This window comes from Micropterus dolomieu, linkage group LG02, assembly GCF_021292245.1.
Source record: "Micropterus dolomieu isolate WLL.071019.BEF.003 ecotype Adirondacks linkage group LG02, ASM2129224v1, whole genome shotgun sequence".
NCBI lineage: Eukaryota > Metazoa > Chordata > Actinopteri > Centrarchiformes > Centrarchidae > Micropterus > Micropterus dolomieu.
Genome location: NC_060151.1, coordinates 24,134,183 through 24,150,340, shown reverse-complemented (window position 1 = coordinate 24,150,340; position 16,158 = coordinate 24,134,183). Strand labels below are relative to the sequence as shown.

The window sequence follows — 16,158 nt, the reverse complement described above, 5'->3', positions numbered from 1 at the left end:
GCGTATCTTAGCAACGACCAATCATAACATAGAGCCCGCCTACTGTCCTCGTGGTCGCGACGCAAAAATATCCAGAGACGGAAATAGTTTAAACCAGTCGAGTATTACAGGATTTTAAGATGACACACACACAGCATTGGTTTCATACTTAAAGGAGGTATCAGGATCATAGTTTTACATTTAAAACATGAAGGAAGAGGCAAGTCTGGATTACCAACAGGCAAAGTGAGCAACTGGATCAGGGCCATGAAGGCTCCAATGCTACTTCTCTGTGTGATCTGGTTTGTGCTAACTTAATTGAAATTTGTGTTCAACATCAACTAGGCCTACCTAACAAACTGTTTTTGAGGCCGGGTCTTGAGGAGGGCCCCTGCGTCAAAATCATAGACTGTATATAGGTCAAAATCTAGTTTTAAGAACTTCTTTACCTCATTGCATATTTCTAAATGAATGTGTTTAATCAAATTATTCCACAGAAAATTACATTTATCCATTTAGCTTATGCTTTTATCTAAAGCACTGCAATTGCTATACATGTCAGAGGTCGCACGGATCCGGAGCAACAAAGGGTTAAGTGTCTTGCACTGAGATACAATGATGGATGTGCCACAGTGGGAACTGGACTCGGATCGCTGACACAAAATGAAAATGTCTTATCCACTGCACCATCACCACCCCAGATGTATGCATTGTACAGAGAGTGGGAGGGGTGTGGGGTTAATAGGAGCCCAGCAATACATTTGTACCCTGGGATCCCACACTTTTTAATGTTGCACAAAGCATTGCATATTATATGACAAAAAACATCTTAAATTGATCTCAAATATCAAGACACGTGTTAGGTCTAGTAGAAAACAGTTTATCAGACTTAGCATCAGTATAACAAACATTTGTGAAGTCTTTACCTTATAAAGTGAGCCATTTGTCAAGTTCATAGCAATGGAAACTGTAGTCAAACTTGAGTTGTCACATATGTTATTCTGGATTTGTGTTTTTCCAGTTGGCTTTTGCTTTACAAGGGAAAAAGCCATCAAGTTTCCCTGTAGCTATGTTCTGAACTTATCAACTAGCTGCTAGCTAAGGGAAACACATTTTGCTGACTCATAGTAAAGCAAACAAATTAATAGGGTGACAGCATTAAAATTAGCTGTTGAATGGATGGAAAGTGTTTTTCTATGTCAGCTCATAAATGCATAAAAATAAAAGCTCAAGCACACATTGTTTTTCTAACTAAACCAGGCAGCATAATAGTTTAACCCGCAGCAGCAATTATACAATTATTGTAGGTGGTGTTTCCATCAAAAAGCATTTAAAACAGGTGGGGAAAGAAACATGGGAAACCCATGAGAAAATAAAAAAGTCCCCTCAGTTACATAGTACTTTTTTTTTAACGGCTCTTTTTTTATTTTTTTTTATTTTTAAATCACTTTATTTCCATTTTCAACAAACAGCCAGGCATCGTTGTAACATTGCATAGACCTTCCATTGTACAACTAAGCAGCATACAACCGAAAGTAAATGAGCTAAAAAATAATTAAAAGTTACAATGCACTCTCCAGGCGACATTGAACTGTTGTCAAGCGTGTGTTCCCCTGTATGATTACGCAGTATGACGAGCAGTCGCCCTGGATGCTGATTGGACCCGCTGTCCAACTGAGGCGTGGCCAACGGAAAACGAGGAAGTGGCGATTCTTCCAGTACTAACAAAGTTACAGTGTTTGAGAATAATAAGTGCGATAGAAGAGAGTAAATAAACATTTAAATGGTTAATGTGCCATAAGAGGCCAAACCCTCGGCCCCTGTTGTCCTTACAGAACACGATTTTTATTGTGACACAAAGTATGAACGCTTTGGCCCTCACCTTAATGGCAGGGCCTTCAAGTGGAAAGTGCTAGAAATGCACAAGACAGGCTATTTGTCATTTTAGATATGTTATATGGGGGGAGAGCATCAACTAGCCTACTATACTACACTCACATAGGCTAATTTGTCTCTCTTTGCCTTTTATGGTGTCAAAAGTTTGATCCCAGCCTTCACCTGGGATCAAACTTTTTTAAATACATGTTTTATATATAACGTTAGCCCTGCATCCTCTTGCCTCTGGCCAAGACAGGTTTTCGTGCTACGTGGGATGTAAAGATTCAATATTTATCTTGTAGCCTACTGGACCTGCACTGCGAGGTAAAAAAGGGACCAGCCAACAAGTTGCCTAAGTAAAGTAGTCGTATTTTTTTTTTGTTTTGTTTTGTTTTGGCAATACATGCCTCAGCGCAATTACATTATATTTCTTTCGTTATAGGTTACCAGCTCCATCTTAGGCTGCCAGATCCTATTCCTGTCGGGCTTTTGTGTGTGGATGGATGGAAAGCTGTGCAGTGGGGAGGAGGAGGTGAGAGCGAACCGAGCAGATAAGAGAACTGGCTTATTGGCTGGCTGCTGCTGCCTGTAGCCCATATTTTTATCAGAAACGAGAGGTCTTGACGTTTGTGTTACAGAGCATAAAACAACGACATCGCAACCCAGGAGCTACCGAGAGGACGGTATGATAGTCGTGGAGGGGAAACGGCAGGAAGAGGGCCCATATCTGCATTATACTTCGCCTAAACCTAATTCATTGAGTCGGTAACCAGCGTCCGACATGGGGAAGGAGGTAAATGGTGTTTCTCGGAGCCGGTTTGAGGTGAGTTGACCATCGATATTAACTGACAGGCATTGACAGACATTCAACGTAGCTGTTAAAACGTTTGGATATGGGCCTACGCGGTGATTGTCGCTGTGTTTATTGTAAAACTGCGCTTACGGTGAGATTGTTGATGCAGCTTCCGCAGTCAATGTTTGGGATTAGGTCAAACGCTGTTGTTTTGCTCAAACAACAGATAGCCTATAGGCCTGGCATGTCATTTCTTTGAGGACACAAATGGGTATTTCACACAAAATCGGACGTGCTGTTCATCAGTAGCTTCAATGGAGGGGTTTTTAAAGGTCCTAAAATGTTGTCCTCGTTTCCCTTTACGCCGTCAAAACAAAGACACTGAGGCTACACGGAGCACGCCGAGGACAGCACACATCTTTATCAGGAAAAGGGATTTGTTGACTTGACTTTTATAAGAAGCCGTAGCCCGAGTTGTCTTATGTCCTCATATCTACTGGGGTGTGTTTTTTATACGACTTTTGTTGGTTGTCTGACGAGTCGCACTGTTGTGCATAGGCTATCCACGGCCGCTGCGGTTGTGGGGGCCTCGGTTGTGACTGCTACACGTACCCCGTATAGCACACAACTATCAACAAATGGGGCCCAAGCTGCCACAATGTAGCACACACACCATAACATAAACTGATAGCACAAGAGTCACATGTACACACAAATATAAAGCTACAGTGTTCTGCAGCGTTTACCATAAACTTTGTGTCGCAGCCGCAAGCATAGCTGGATATTTTGGTGAAAACTTGTTCTCAAATGCTTCGTGTCACAGTCGGTGACATTGGACTGTGTAGCCAGGGCACTTGGTGATGTTTAATCCCCAGCTAGTGTGGGATTTGTGTGTGGTTTTATTTATTTTTAACGGTGCAACAGCTGACGACTCAGAAAATTCAGGCCGTTACCTTCTGGCCCGACAGCTGCGGGAGAGCTGCTGTGTCAAGGTATCCGGATTTGGGACAGGAGAAACGCGGAAGTAGCGCGACATTGCCTTCAAAATAAAGTGAACATTTAACTATTGGTTCACCTACTGAGGGAGTGACTACGCTATAGCTGTTAGTTTAAACGGGACTAATTTAGTGTCATTGTTTCAAGTTGTCTAGAATGGGTTATCTGGTCATGGTACCCTATTTTCTTTTAGACTTGTCCATTGTCTGCCAGTGGTAGTTTTACTTTGAAAAGTATTTGCAGAAAATGTCCCTTTTATTCTGTCAGGCTTTACGGCTCTGCGGTATATAGGCTACTGATCTGTTGTATAGGCCTATGCTACCTTAACAAAAGACCACAACACTCTGATAAGTAGAAAGGCATTAATTATTTCCTAATTAAAATGAATGTGTAAATTCATTCAACCATATTGTGATTAACATTACCACTATGTTGTGCATAATTGGCCGTACTGATGTAAGAGCTGTTGAAGCAATTTAAACAGCAGGGAACAAATCAATGTGTTGATTGCTTGCTTGTTTTGGGTATTTCATATAGCAGTTGTCCTTCCATTGATGTAGAGAATTTAACTACTGATTAAATGTCAACTCATAGTGTACATCACATTTACAAGTGTTAGACAAATTTAAATGTAATATGAGGAACAACATGACCAAAGTTTTTTTTTATTTTTTTATTTTTATTTTTTTGCTTTACTAGCTCTCTAGCTGGAGGTTACAGCTCACCCAGCTTTATACCTCCTGCCAGGCCTGCTTCACTGACTACAGCTGACCAGTGGAGAAAACATAATGCTCACATTCATGCAGCATCAGGTTCATTTTATGTTCGAGTACAAAAGGGGACAGTGTATGCCCGTTGACCATGCACATCTGGTTCTTTGGAAATGGCCCTGGATTATTTGGCCAGAAAGTAGCGCCATGGAAGGCGAGCTGTCAGAGTCAATTTGCCCCAAATCCAATATATGTAATGTCTGTCCCTTCTTACTCCCTCAAAATTTTACACGTCTTTGCTGGCAGGCAGCCCCTGCATAGACAGCTGTGTGTGTGGAGTTTGTATGTTTATCGGAGAGGCTTTGACCCAGAGCTGACTGGCTTTTTAAACAGGCAGACCTGACAGTTTGTTTTTGTGAGCTGATGAATAGGTTTGTTTAAGTGTGTAAAGGTCCTCAAAATCTGAAGCTATTGTGAATGTGGTTTTAGGATGGGCACTCACAGTAAAAATAGCACAAAGCATACTCCGTTTGGATCCATAAATTATTTCTTTGGTTTAAACACAATAATAACATTTCACATATTTTTCAATCATGGATCCTTCATATTTGTACCTGTAAGGAAGTGCAAATAAGGACTTGCAAATTCCTTGTTGATCTTGTCACAGATGTTTGCCTCTTGTAAATAACATGTGCTTTCCTGCACTTTTTATTTACACACTAAAGCCCCCACCCGTCAATTACCCTGTCTTTGGTTTAGATTTATCTTTCTAAATCTATGGTGGAAAATGGATTGGGACAGATGTTGCTACATTCGCTTACATTCGTTGCGATTGAGTGGATGCTCCCAAATGTCATTGTCTCAACATCTTGCATTTTACAGTCTAGCGGTGAATGATTTCCCTTAAATTATGGGAACCCCAGAGTCATCAATGAGTGGGTGAGTGTTTGAATCTAAGTAGCAGGGTCTTAATAAATGCAAATTTATTGTCTCTTTGCGTACTGAGTTTTTTTTCCTGTGGATTATAGGCTAGTATTTCTGCTCAAACAGCATGCAATTATTTGTGTGGAAATCCATTAGCTGTTAGCAGAAGGTGGAGTAAAAGAGAGTCACAAAAAGACACAGTGCAACTAATTTCAGTGTACATACTCAGTACATGCTAATGTGGCTCGTGTAAATTCAGCAGTCTAAACAACACAGGAATTAAGAAAGAGAATATGCATGCAGAAAAGATAACATGCAAGCAGTGGCCATCACAGCTCTGAAGCTGACAGTACAAAGTCCGATAAGACACACAATCCAGTCTCCTGTGCTGCTTTATCTTCTGTCACCCTCAGTGTATTCCAAGACTTGAAATGAAATCTATCTCAGTTGATGAGATTACTATAATTTATCCTTGCTTATGTGCTGGGGCCGTCCTTGAGTGAGATGAGTGGATGGAGGGGGGCCCCAGTTATGTTAAAACAGCCGGCCAGGACTAATATTATCATCTGCACCCTTTCAGATGTTCACAAACAGCGATGAGGCGGTCATCAATAAGAAGCTGCCTAAGGAGCTGTTACTACGGTTGGTGACCTTTCAAAACACTTCAGACAGAATCTGCAGGGTCATTGCTAGCAAAAATGGCATGTTGCATATTCCACACTTACGTCCCTGCCTTCACTCCAGATCAGCACATCCAGTTATAAAGGCACAATTGGCCTCGCACCACCCTACACCCCCTACACCCCTTAAACACACACACGTTGTGCACCTCATAATCATGTAGTATATGCTCACTTGCCGTTTTTAGCAAATATTTTGACTAAACCAACCACCAGGAGGCAAATTTCCCCTCATTCCCCACCCTACTCTGCTCCCCCAATGCTAAAACTGTGATTAAAAACAGATGCTTGAGGCTATAAAGCATTCAAATTGATTTCAGGTATGAAAAAAGCTCAAGAGCCCCTGAGCAAACAGAAAATGGAGGCCATAACTCAAGCCTCGGCTTTGCCCGCCAAGCTGCCTGTGCTGCGGCTGCTGACTTTGTGCTTCTTGGCCAGGCTCAGCTCCCTGATTTGTGAGGCTGGCAGCCTCTGCTGGGATTCACCGCATCCCTGCTTCAACCCCAGTACAGTTTTTGCTGCATTGAGGGATCTTATAATAAGTTTCCAGCTCTGTTCCTTAGAAGCACTTTACGTGTATTCCCTGCTACGGACCCCTTTTTTGAGTTAACACGTTTATCCTGCAAATAGGGGTAAATACATCTGTCCTGCTGAAAGTCAAAGACAATATTAGCTGATTTACCTACTACACCCCTGTACTGTGAGTGGAAGCAGATGCAGGGCTGAGTTGAGGACAGAGTCTAGTGTAAAGAGGAAGTTTCTGGCAGCGGGGATCAGGGTCTCTAAACCGTCCCTGTCTATCTTCCAGAATCTTCTCCTTTCTGGATGTGGTGACACTCTGTCGCTGTGCCCAGGTCTCACGGGTGAGTCTGTGTTCACAAGGTGTGTGTATGCATGTGTGTGTGACTGTGCGTGTTTGTCTGTGTATTTTAAGTGTGCGTTCTGTTTGATGTATGTGGCATGTTTGAGAATAATCCTGACCCTAAACGCCTGTTTCTCCCTCCCTGCTCTCAGTCCTGGAATGTTCTGGCCTTGGATGGAAGCAACTGGCAACGAATCGACCTCTTTGACTTTCAGAGGGACATTGAGGTGAGTGAATCTGATCTCCATCTTCTTTACTCTCCGTAATTTCAATATTTGCTGTGTACCTTTCCCGTCACACCTCACTCTTAATTTGTCTATACTTTATATTGAGACGTAGAAGCAAGTACAGCAGACTGAGTGGCTTGTTTGTGTTGCAGGGCCGGGTGGTGGAGAACATCTCAAAGCGATGTGGGGGGTTCCTTAGGAAGCTGAGCTTGCGAGGTTGCTTGGGTGTCGGGGACAGCGCCCTGAGGTAAGATTTGCCGAGGACTTGGCCTGACAGAAATTCCAGAGTTCTAGGAAAGACCTCGGGGAGGGAGAGACAGGCAAGTTCAGTTTGACTGCCATTGAAAAATGTTTTTATTTCCCTGTAGGACTTTTTCGCAGAACTGCAGGAATATTGAGCTGCTTAGTTTAAACGGCTGCACCAAGATCACTGACAGGTATGTGCATCGTTCTGAGATGCAAATGTATCAGAAAGCCGCTTCTCCTTCAAAACGCTCATTGCCTTTCTCTTCTGCAGCACGTGTAATAGCCTCAGTAAGTTCTGTCCAAAGCTGAAGCACCTGGACCTCGCCTCCTGTACCTCAATTACCAACCTGTCACTCAAAGCTCTCAGGTGTGTAGGGTCAATGTTGTGATGTATACTTGTAGACCACTGAATATACAACATATTAAGGCTCCTTATTCAACACACTCCCAATACCAGCTATAATCCCTCATTGATTGTCTCTGTTAAAGATTTAGAACATTTTAATACATTTGATAATATAAGTGGATTGAACAAAAAGTACTTTATCAGGAAGATTTCTCCAATATTGTGTAATACCAGTGTATATTTTCTAGATTCTCCTCTCTCTCATTGCTGTGTTCTCCTTTTGCAATCTTTTCCCCCACCTCTCACCTGTTCTTTTCTAATTCCCTCCTGTCAGTGAGGGTTGTCCCCTGCTGGAGCAGCTCAACATCTCCTGGTGTGATCAGGTCACCAAGGATGGCATCCAGGCCCTGGTGCGTTCCTGCCCTGGACTTAAAGGCCTTTTTCTCAAGGGATGCACACAGGTATGGTTAAAGGCTTAGTATGAGCTGGAGATGCAGACCAAGGATCATAATGTAGGTGCTCAGAGCACAATGCATTGCAGATGTAATTCAGTATAAAACTTGATTTCTAGAACGTATTATTTAGTTCCATTGTTTCCTTCTTGTGCACTATTCTTATTGCACACTGCACTTATGTACTGTAGGTGGCACAGGGGTTTTGTTTTGTTTTGTTTTTTTTGTACGTTTCATTAAAGTGGCCATCTCTTTCACACTATCAAGTTCCTCTTATTGGATAATCCAAGTAGAACACAGCTGCTGCTACCGCAAACAAAATGCATCACTTCCTTTGCAACAGAGGATGTTTCTGAGCAAAGACGTGCCAGACACGGTGTACAGCAAATGTAAAAGCCTTCATATAGTGCCATCCTGTTGTAACAACACTGACAGCACAGTGTGAAAAGACAACCACGTATTTCTATGAAGATGTCACAGCTCGCTAATTTAAAGGAGAAAACAAATCCCAACATATGCACTCAGTTGCACTTCATTTGGTTATAGTATACCAGGAGGTGTTTCTAATGTATTGAACAACCCTTTATGTCAGTGACAGCAGAGGGGTTTGTTGGGGTAATATTAGTTTGTTTTATTATACATTTGATAGGTGTAGTTTGATTCCAGGTGACTGTCGTCTTTCCTCTGTCATTCTCTTCCACAGCTAGAGGATGAGGCTCTGAAGCATATTGGGGCTCACTGTCCAGAGCTGGTCACACTCAACTTGCAGACATGCTCAGTAAGTTCTGTTTACAAGGCTAGAAGATGAACCTGTTTAATCTTTGTAGTCAGTTAATTATGTTTAAATTGAACGCCTCTCAGAAAAGTACACAACCGCTGTTGGTTACCCTCTAGGGTGTTGGTTGATGGGTACCAAGTACACATACTCTTCAACTCAAAGCTCATTGTCGACGTTCAGCCCATGTAGCCAATAGTCTGTAAAGCCTGCTCACACAGTGCATATGTTTTTCTCTGGCTGTACCTGTCTCCAAAATCCCCCTTCTTCATCATCAATTGAATGTTCTCCTTTCTCCTTTTCAATCTCCACATCTCCTTCTCATCGCACACCTCAGGAACTCATTGTCTCATGTTGCCCCAGTTGTTCCTCCTCTCTTGTTACGCTGCATTTCATCCTTTCCTCTTGCTTTGCTCTTTCTCACCTGTTCTTCCTCTGCCTGCTCTCCACAGAGTTTTCTTGAGCAATTCTTAAAACAGAAAATGCTGGGGAAAAGAAATTGCTGAGTGTTAACATGAATATATGTTAAGTCATGCATTGATTGCTTTTCATGCATAGCTACCAGTGGCGCCCAGGAAAAGTTGGTATGTTTTCACATCTCACAATGGATGTGGATTTAAGTGACTCCACACACATACATATATATATACACACACACAAACACACACTTTCTCTATCTTTGAGCAGCAAATCACAGATGAGGGTCTCATCACAATTTGCCGGGGTTGCCACCGCCTGCAGTCTCTGTGTGTGTCTGGCTGTGCCAATATCACGGACGCCATCCTGCACGCCCTGGGACAGAACTGCCCGCGCCTCAGGTGAATTCACACACTCTCACTCCTGCAAAAGCCACTTAAATGTTTCCATTTTGTCTGAAAATTTATTTTAGGCTCTTACTCTCTACTTACCGTTACTTTTAGTCATTGTCCACCTTATCCTGTGAGGCTACTTCACTTCACTGCAATGTATTTCACTTGATTTCAAGAATCTTCTCTAATTGATTGGCCATCTTGATCCTGGCAGACTGAGATGTAAATGACTGAACCTTAGACTTAATTGGAAACAAGTGCTATTCTGTCACACATTTTTGATTTCTGGCATAACAAGCTATTAAGACCCGTTTTTAGATTAGATGGCTTGCAGGAATGGATTTATTTTCTTGGTGTGAAATAATTATCATTAAAGCTTGATTAATTATTTAATCCTGCAGTAAAAATGTAGTTAATAATGGAGATTGTGGAGAGGAATGAATAAATGGGCCTTTCTGCAGTAAGGTTATCTCAAGCCTTACTAATATTGATCCACTAAAAGTCCCAAAGAGTGACAGACTGTGATGCCTTTGTATAACTCTCTCCTCGCATTCTCCTTTCAGAATATTAGAAGTGGCTCGCTGCTCTCAGCTTACAGATGTGGGCTTCACTACATTAGCAAGGGTGAGTGTGGCATCTGCCTCTTGCTTGCATGCACACACATAGACTGATTGCTTACAGATTCAAATGTTTGAAGTTCAGATCACATTTGTTTGTCAGATTTTTTCCCCCCCAAAATCAAATCCCCACAAACCCAGACTACATCATATAGTTTCTCTCTGTTTATTGTCTTCTTTCTCTGCTGCAGAATTGTCATGAGCTTGAGAAGATGGATTTAGAAGAATGTGTGCAGGTAAATAAACAATCTGAGCTACACAAATACTGTTTCCAATGTTATTGTATGTACAGTGCAGTTAAGACATTTGTCTCTTTTTTTTTTTTAATGTATTTATTTTTTATTTTGTGCATCAGATCACAGATGGAACACTCATCCAGCTGTCTATCCACTGCCCTCGTTTGCAAGTCCTGGTGAGTGTGTGCCTGCCACTTAAATGTTGTTTTGCTCCTGTAGCATTTACAAACACCAAGTCACAGCTTGTTCTAGCAGACAGTTGAGTAATGGAGCTCCTGTATTGGCTCCGCTGTGTTCTGCAGAGCCTGTCTCACTGTGAGCTAATCACTGATGATGGCATCAGACACCTCGGCAGCGGCCCCTGTGCTCACGACCGACTGGAGGTGATCGAGCTGGACAACTGCCCCCTGATCACTGACGCCTCACTGGAGCACCTTAAGAGCTGCCATAGCCTGGATCGCATTGAGCTCTATGACTGCCAGCAGATCACCCGCGCTGGCATCAAGCGACTAAGGGTGAGTTGTGTGCGCTTGCAACAGTGTGTAAGCACTGATTTTGTCTGTAGAATGTAATGTAAACACCCATTTTGTGACTCAGCATATGCCACTTTGGTGCAAAATTGGATTCACGGGTCTGTGTCACAAATGCATACATTTTAGTTAACAATGACGTTCAGATGGTTTGGAACTCGTACATGTTTATGCTCTCCATCCTTGGCACTGCCCGTTGGTTGTGTGTTTGGGCTCAGCCGTCCAGGCTAGTTTTGAATTGTAGAATGTTATTGATTTAAATTCAGTAGACCTTTTACAACAAAACAGCTTCTCACTGCAATCTCGGAACTCATTGGCTATTGTCTTGTGATAATTTAGCTTTTTATCTATCTCCGAGCCCTAGAGATTAGATTTTTATTAGCTTTTTAAAAAATCATTGTCAGTCAATAGCTGATTTCCGAGATTGCTAATCAGACTGTAAACGATGACTATATTCGTTGGCCACATCTTAAGCTCCGAAACACAGATGATAGTTGATTTTTTTTTTTCCAAGATTGACATCCCTGCCACTGGTTTCACACTATTTAACAGGTAAACGGGCAGTGGGAATGCACCAAGGAACAATGTAATGTGTAAACAGCAGTTTTCAAAATTAAAAAAAATGTTTTGCAAATGTTATGAAGAAGGACACATTTGTAAGACCTCAAGGACACCCACAAGAAAACTTCACAAGGCACTTTTAGTTCCTTAATAAAAAGTCTGTATAATAATACAAACTCATGGCAGGGACGGTGAACTTCTTAGCGACCTGTGAAATATATATATCAGGTGGGTGCTAAGTAACAGTGTTTCTGAGGAATTCAGGTGATTTCCATTGAACCCAACATAAAATTCAAGATGGCGCATCAGTGCTGCCACTGATGGATAGACTGATGTAATGTAGCTTTTGGCCACAAGTTGTAGTTCTGAGCATAATCCTGCTGAGCAGCACTACAGTCTCCGAGTGAGGAAGTAGGAGTTTAAGTGGACCAGAGTTTTAAGTGATAAGCAGTATGACAGATGTGGATCACAGATACAAAGCCACATATGTTTGGATTTGTTTAAAATAGCTAAACAGAGATTTTGTTTACTGAAAACAAATACTTGTCCTATTAGTCCGATGAAGGAAGCAAGGAGGAGAATATTCTAGATAGATGTCATATTCATATATTTTGTCCAAATTAAACTCTTGTGTTGGATTCATAGCTCCACACCCACAAGAAGTGATGGATCAAAATGAAGTACAAACTAACCAAACGAACTACAAACTGTCTGCTCACCAGCAGTGAGTGAGAGAACTCTCATCATTTTGATATAAATCAATTACAACATGACCGGCATGGACAACACAAATTTGTTGTCAATAACTTTCATCTATTGACATGTGACATGATTTCAGGGTGTTGAAATTAACATTTTCAGTAATTTACATGTTGTAGCAATGATCTTTTAAGCTTTCCAAGTATTTGTATCATCCATTAACAGATTTCTATTTATTTTTGCTTCTCTTCTCTTCACAGACCCATCTGCCTAACATCAAAGTGCATGCATACTTCGCTCCCGTCACTCCGCCCCCCTCCGTCGGAGGCAGCCGTCAGAGGTTTTGCCGCTGCTGTGTCCTGCTATGATGTAAAGACAACAACCCCTCCCTTTCCTGTCCCCGTGTCCCTCGTACACGCTCCTCGCAGCCCATCACTTGACCCCTGACCTGCTGTCCCCCTACAGGCCCCCTGTCATAGAGTACATGCTGGTGTGTCCCCTCCCCTTTGGCGCTGCAGAGAGAGGGAGAGAGCCAAATAACGCTACAGGGTCTCGGGTAACTTTCCCAAAAAAACATTCCCGATTCTCTCCACAACACACATACACAACGAGCGTTTACACATGCTGTTATGCAGACACGCGTACATATACACAGATCAACTCTTAGGAGAATGTCAGAACATTCCTGGTCTGTGATCAATAGACAAACCAGTATTACAAAGAGGGTTATGTAAAAATCAAATGTGATCACCACCGTTAAGGGATTTAACTCTTCATCAAATGAAGTGCAAAAGAATTGTTTAAAGAATTACATCACAAGACCATTGTGCCGTATTTGAGAGGGAGTTACACTCTTAACTTATTTAGTACTTTGAGACTGATTACAGTTTTAGCCTTTAAACAGAATATTGAAAAGGTCAAACCTCTCACACATACTTCCCTCGGTGTTGAAGGTCACTTAACCGCTACCTCTAGACGTGAACTGCACTTGAATTTGACCTGTGATAGCCTTGTTCTGCAGGCTGATAATTTTTTAAAAAGGGGCAGCGTTGCAGCCAGTAAACTGCGACACTCCCGACTCACACATAGAAAGCAGCAGAAAGCCTAGTTTGTGATTTTCTTTTTTAAAGCATACCTGCAGCTCTTTGCACTTACAGTAAAGCAATGATGATTACAAAGACCGCCATCTCAGAATTTAAAACTGGCATTTTACTAACAACACCAATACAAATTTTCAATTACATGTATACACTGGGCTTGCTACACCTGTACCCTCACCTCTCTCTGTCTCTCTGTTACAATCAGAAGCTTCAGTATTGTGATGGGGGGGGGAGACAAAGTTGAATATTTTTCTAAAATGGACATAAATTAAGACTCACAAGTGGGGACTTGAGAAGATGCCAAATGTTGCATGTAACACCTCTAGTTTTTTAAAATCTAATTGTAAATATTTGAGGACTGTGGAGTCCCGAGAGTGGAAGCCAGCTAAACCACAGGAGCCGATATGGGATGGGGCAGAGATTGCTGTCGATGGGTCTTTCTGAGAGAACTATGTTGAAGCTCACACATGCTTGTTTAATTACAGATGTGTGTTGGAATATGTGCTGGAGCTCTGGACAGTCAAAATGAGCTGGTACTTTATCGAGAGTTTGACGGATGAACTGATGCTGGCCTGTGATAGCTCATGACAGCAAGTATATGAAAGTTACACAGTTATTTGACAGAAGAGAAGGAGAAAAAAAGTCTGTCATCACTACATGACTTCATGCTGTCAGACATTGACAATGGAAAGAAAAAGCCAACTGAAAACAATCAAAGTAAGTCTATTTTTCAGTTAGTTTGATTTCATGTAGTTGCTCTTGTTTTAGCATTGGTGACGATTCTGTTGACAAGGAACTGGCGAACCACATGCAGCGTTGGGAGGACATGCCCGACGACGGAGTGGCATTGGCGACTCCTTGTCTCCTATGACGCCTTGCAGGGGACAGAGTGACAGCGTGTCACACCCTGCCACCTGTGACCTCGTCAGTCTGTCTGGGATCTGCAATGCTGCCGGAGGTAAAGACAGGATCAGACCAGTGGAGTCACTGCAAGAGAAAGTCGACTGAAACGCACAATTCTGGCCTGCTGATGGATTTGATGGAGTCATTTTTGTCACAACAGAGGGCTATAATGGACTTCAGCCCCCGCCCTATGAAGTATTGAAGCCTTTTCTTATGGATTATCTTCTGCACTTGCACCTGCTTTTTTGTCTCTTTTTCTTCCCATTTCATTTTATAATTGTCTTTTGCTGCTTTTCTTTCTGATTTCCTCGGGATCTTTATCTTTTCTCTCCCTTAGCATTTCTGTTTTGGTGTGGTTTGGATTGCGCCTGCTTTGTGTTTGAGGTCACGAGCTCAGTGTCTCCCAAGTTGAGTTTGCGTCCTCTTCCAGTCCTCAGTTTTGATCTGATGGTGTTTGTGTTTTTATTAAGAGTTTATTGTTACTCAATGTCCAGAGTGTAGCCTTTGTCCAGGGGAAGCGCTGGCGCCAGTGCAATTGTAATAAATGTTCAAATTTGAGTTAGATTTTTTAAAATGTTGAGTTGAGGAGGAGTTCACGATGACATTTATGATGTAGGTTGTACTTATTGAATGTTTCCATCAAGGAGAAGTCCTCAGGATGACTGTTCAGGCATTGTGTGCCATGTTAGCAGAATCGGATTTTTCTCCCATAAGCGTGCTTTCCTCTCCTTTATTTTCTTTCTTCTTTTTATTTTCCAAATACCCCCTCCCATAATGCAACCTTCCTTAATCCATCAAACATGACAGAAATTGGCAAACCCAGTGTGGAACGCTGATCACTCTCTCAAATGTCCCCGTTCTAGTTTAAGATGCACGCCAACAGGCAAAACACTGAATAATGATTGTGTATAGTTTGTGATTTGACAGCTAAGGCAGGCAGGATAATACAAGCTGAGATGAACCCAGTGTAATCCAGTCTGATCTGTTTTGTTTGAATGGGGCTTTACAAGGGATTAGGGAACAACTAAGAGTCAAAATGGCGGAGATATCTAAAGTACTCTGGCACTGTGCTCCGGGGTTAAGACAGTTAACTGGAGGAAAAAGGAAAAGTCGGAGGATTTGGACTATGAGACTGTTTGTAACACCTGCTTTCCCTCTTCATGCACGGGCTGAGTCTTCAGTGCAGTGGACATGTGCTTTTATGGCAAATACTTTGAATGGATTACAGGTAATAATACTCAACCCGCTCTTGATGGTTTTATATGTACAAAAGAAATAACCTGTCATCAGTCTTTTCATGGTACAAAATACACTACAGGCTCTACAAAGCTAAACACCAGACTTAATTGCCTCACAGTTTCAAACACCTCTGTGTCCTTCTGTCAGGCCTTCCACCAGTTCATATGGAAGTGAAGCCACTACGTTCAGGATTAGTTTGTTTCATACACGTTAGGTCCCAAACACTGAAGTAAGGTTGGGGATTAGGACAGAGGGCGAATCTACAATGTGTGTACAAGGCAGATTGACACCTGAGAAATTTCAAAAACAATTTTGACAATGACTGTAGTTCATATAATTACTGTAAATCTTTTCCCTTTTTTCTTTTCTTTTTGTTTTTTTACAATTAACTGATATAAATGAATATGTACGTATGAATAAATATATACCTATATTATTAAGACTTGTCTGGTTTTCTCTCTGATATTGAACTTCTGCTGTTTGTTTCTGCTCATTGTATGATGGTGATTTAGCTTATTGGAGCAGCAGATGGCAGCAATGAGCCAGTTGTAATGATTCTTCCTTCACTGGTGATCTGATTTTTGCTCTTAACGTTT

General features: G+C 41.9%; 1 protein-coding gene across 6 annotated transcripts; it reads left to right on the top strand.

Annotated features, from left to right (window-relative positions):
* The first annotated feature begins 82 nt into the window (after positions 1-82).
* Positions 83-16,002, top strand: fbxl20 (F-box and leucine-rich repeat protein 20). Of its 6 annotated transcripts, XR_006822496.1 has the most exons (19): positions 83-225; positions 2,300-2,389; positions 2,496-2,680; positions 5,861-5,922; positions 6,769-6,823; positions 6,975-7,049; positions 7,202-7,296; positions 7,418-7,486; positions 7,567-7,662; positions 7,976-8,102; positions 8,797-8,871; positions 9,556-9,686; positions 10,241-10,301; positions 10,486-10,530; positions 10,650-10,706; positions 10,833-11,045; positions 12,581-12,689; positions 12,786-12,876; positions 13,906-16,002. XR_006822496.1 is itself a non-coding variant. In XM_046034947.1 (18 exons), the coding sequence occupies exons 3-17, from the start codon at positions 2,639-2,641 to the stop codon at positions 12,686-12,688; spliced, it is 1,311 nt and encodes a 436-aa protein (XP_045890903.1). In that variant the 5' UTR covers positions 83-225; positions 2,300-2,389; positions 2,496-2,638; the 3' UTR covers position 12,689; positions 13,906-16,002. The 6 variants fall into 6 exon arrangements, 5 of the variants coding, with proteins under 5 accessions (XP_045890903.1, XP_045890890.1, XP_045890912.1 ...); XM_046034947.1 differs by lacking the exon at positions 12,786-12,876; XM_046034934.1 differs by having other exon boundaries at positions 12,786-16,002.
* The last annotated feature ends 156 nt before the right edge of the window (positions 16,003-16,158 follow it).

Bases quoted from the DNA above. Each gene is read 5' to 3' on its own strand.
- fbxl20 (XM_046034947.1), top strand. From the start codon at position 2,639: ATGGGGAAGGAGGTAAATGGTGTTTCTCGGAGCCGGTTTGAG. The intron at 7,487-7,566 runs GTATGTGCATCG...TCTCTTCTGCAG, and splicing joins TGCACCAAGATCACTGACAG to CACGTGTAATAGCCTCAGTA. The intron at 10,531-10,649 runs GTAAATAAACAA...TTTGTGCATCAG, and splicing joins ATTTAGAAGAATGTGTGCAG to ATCACAGATGGAACACTCAT.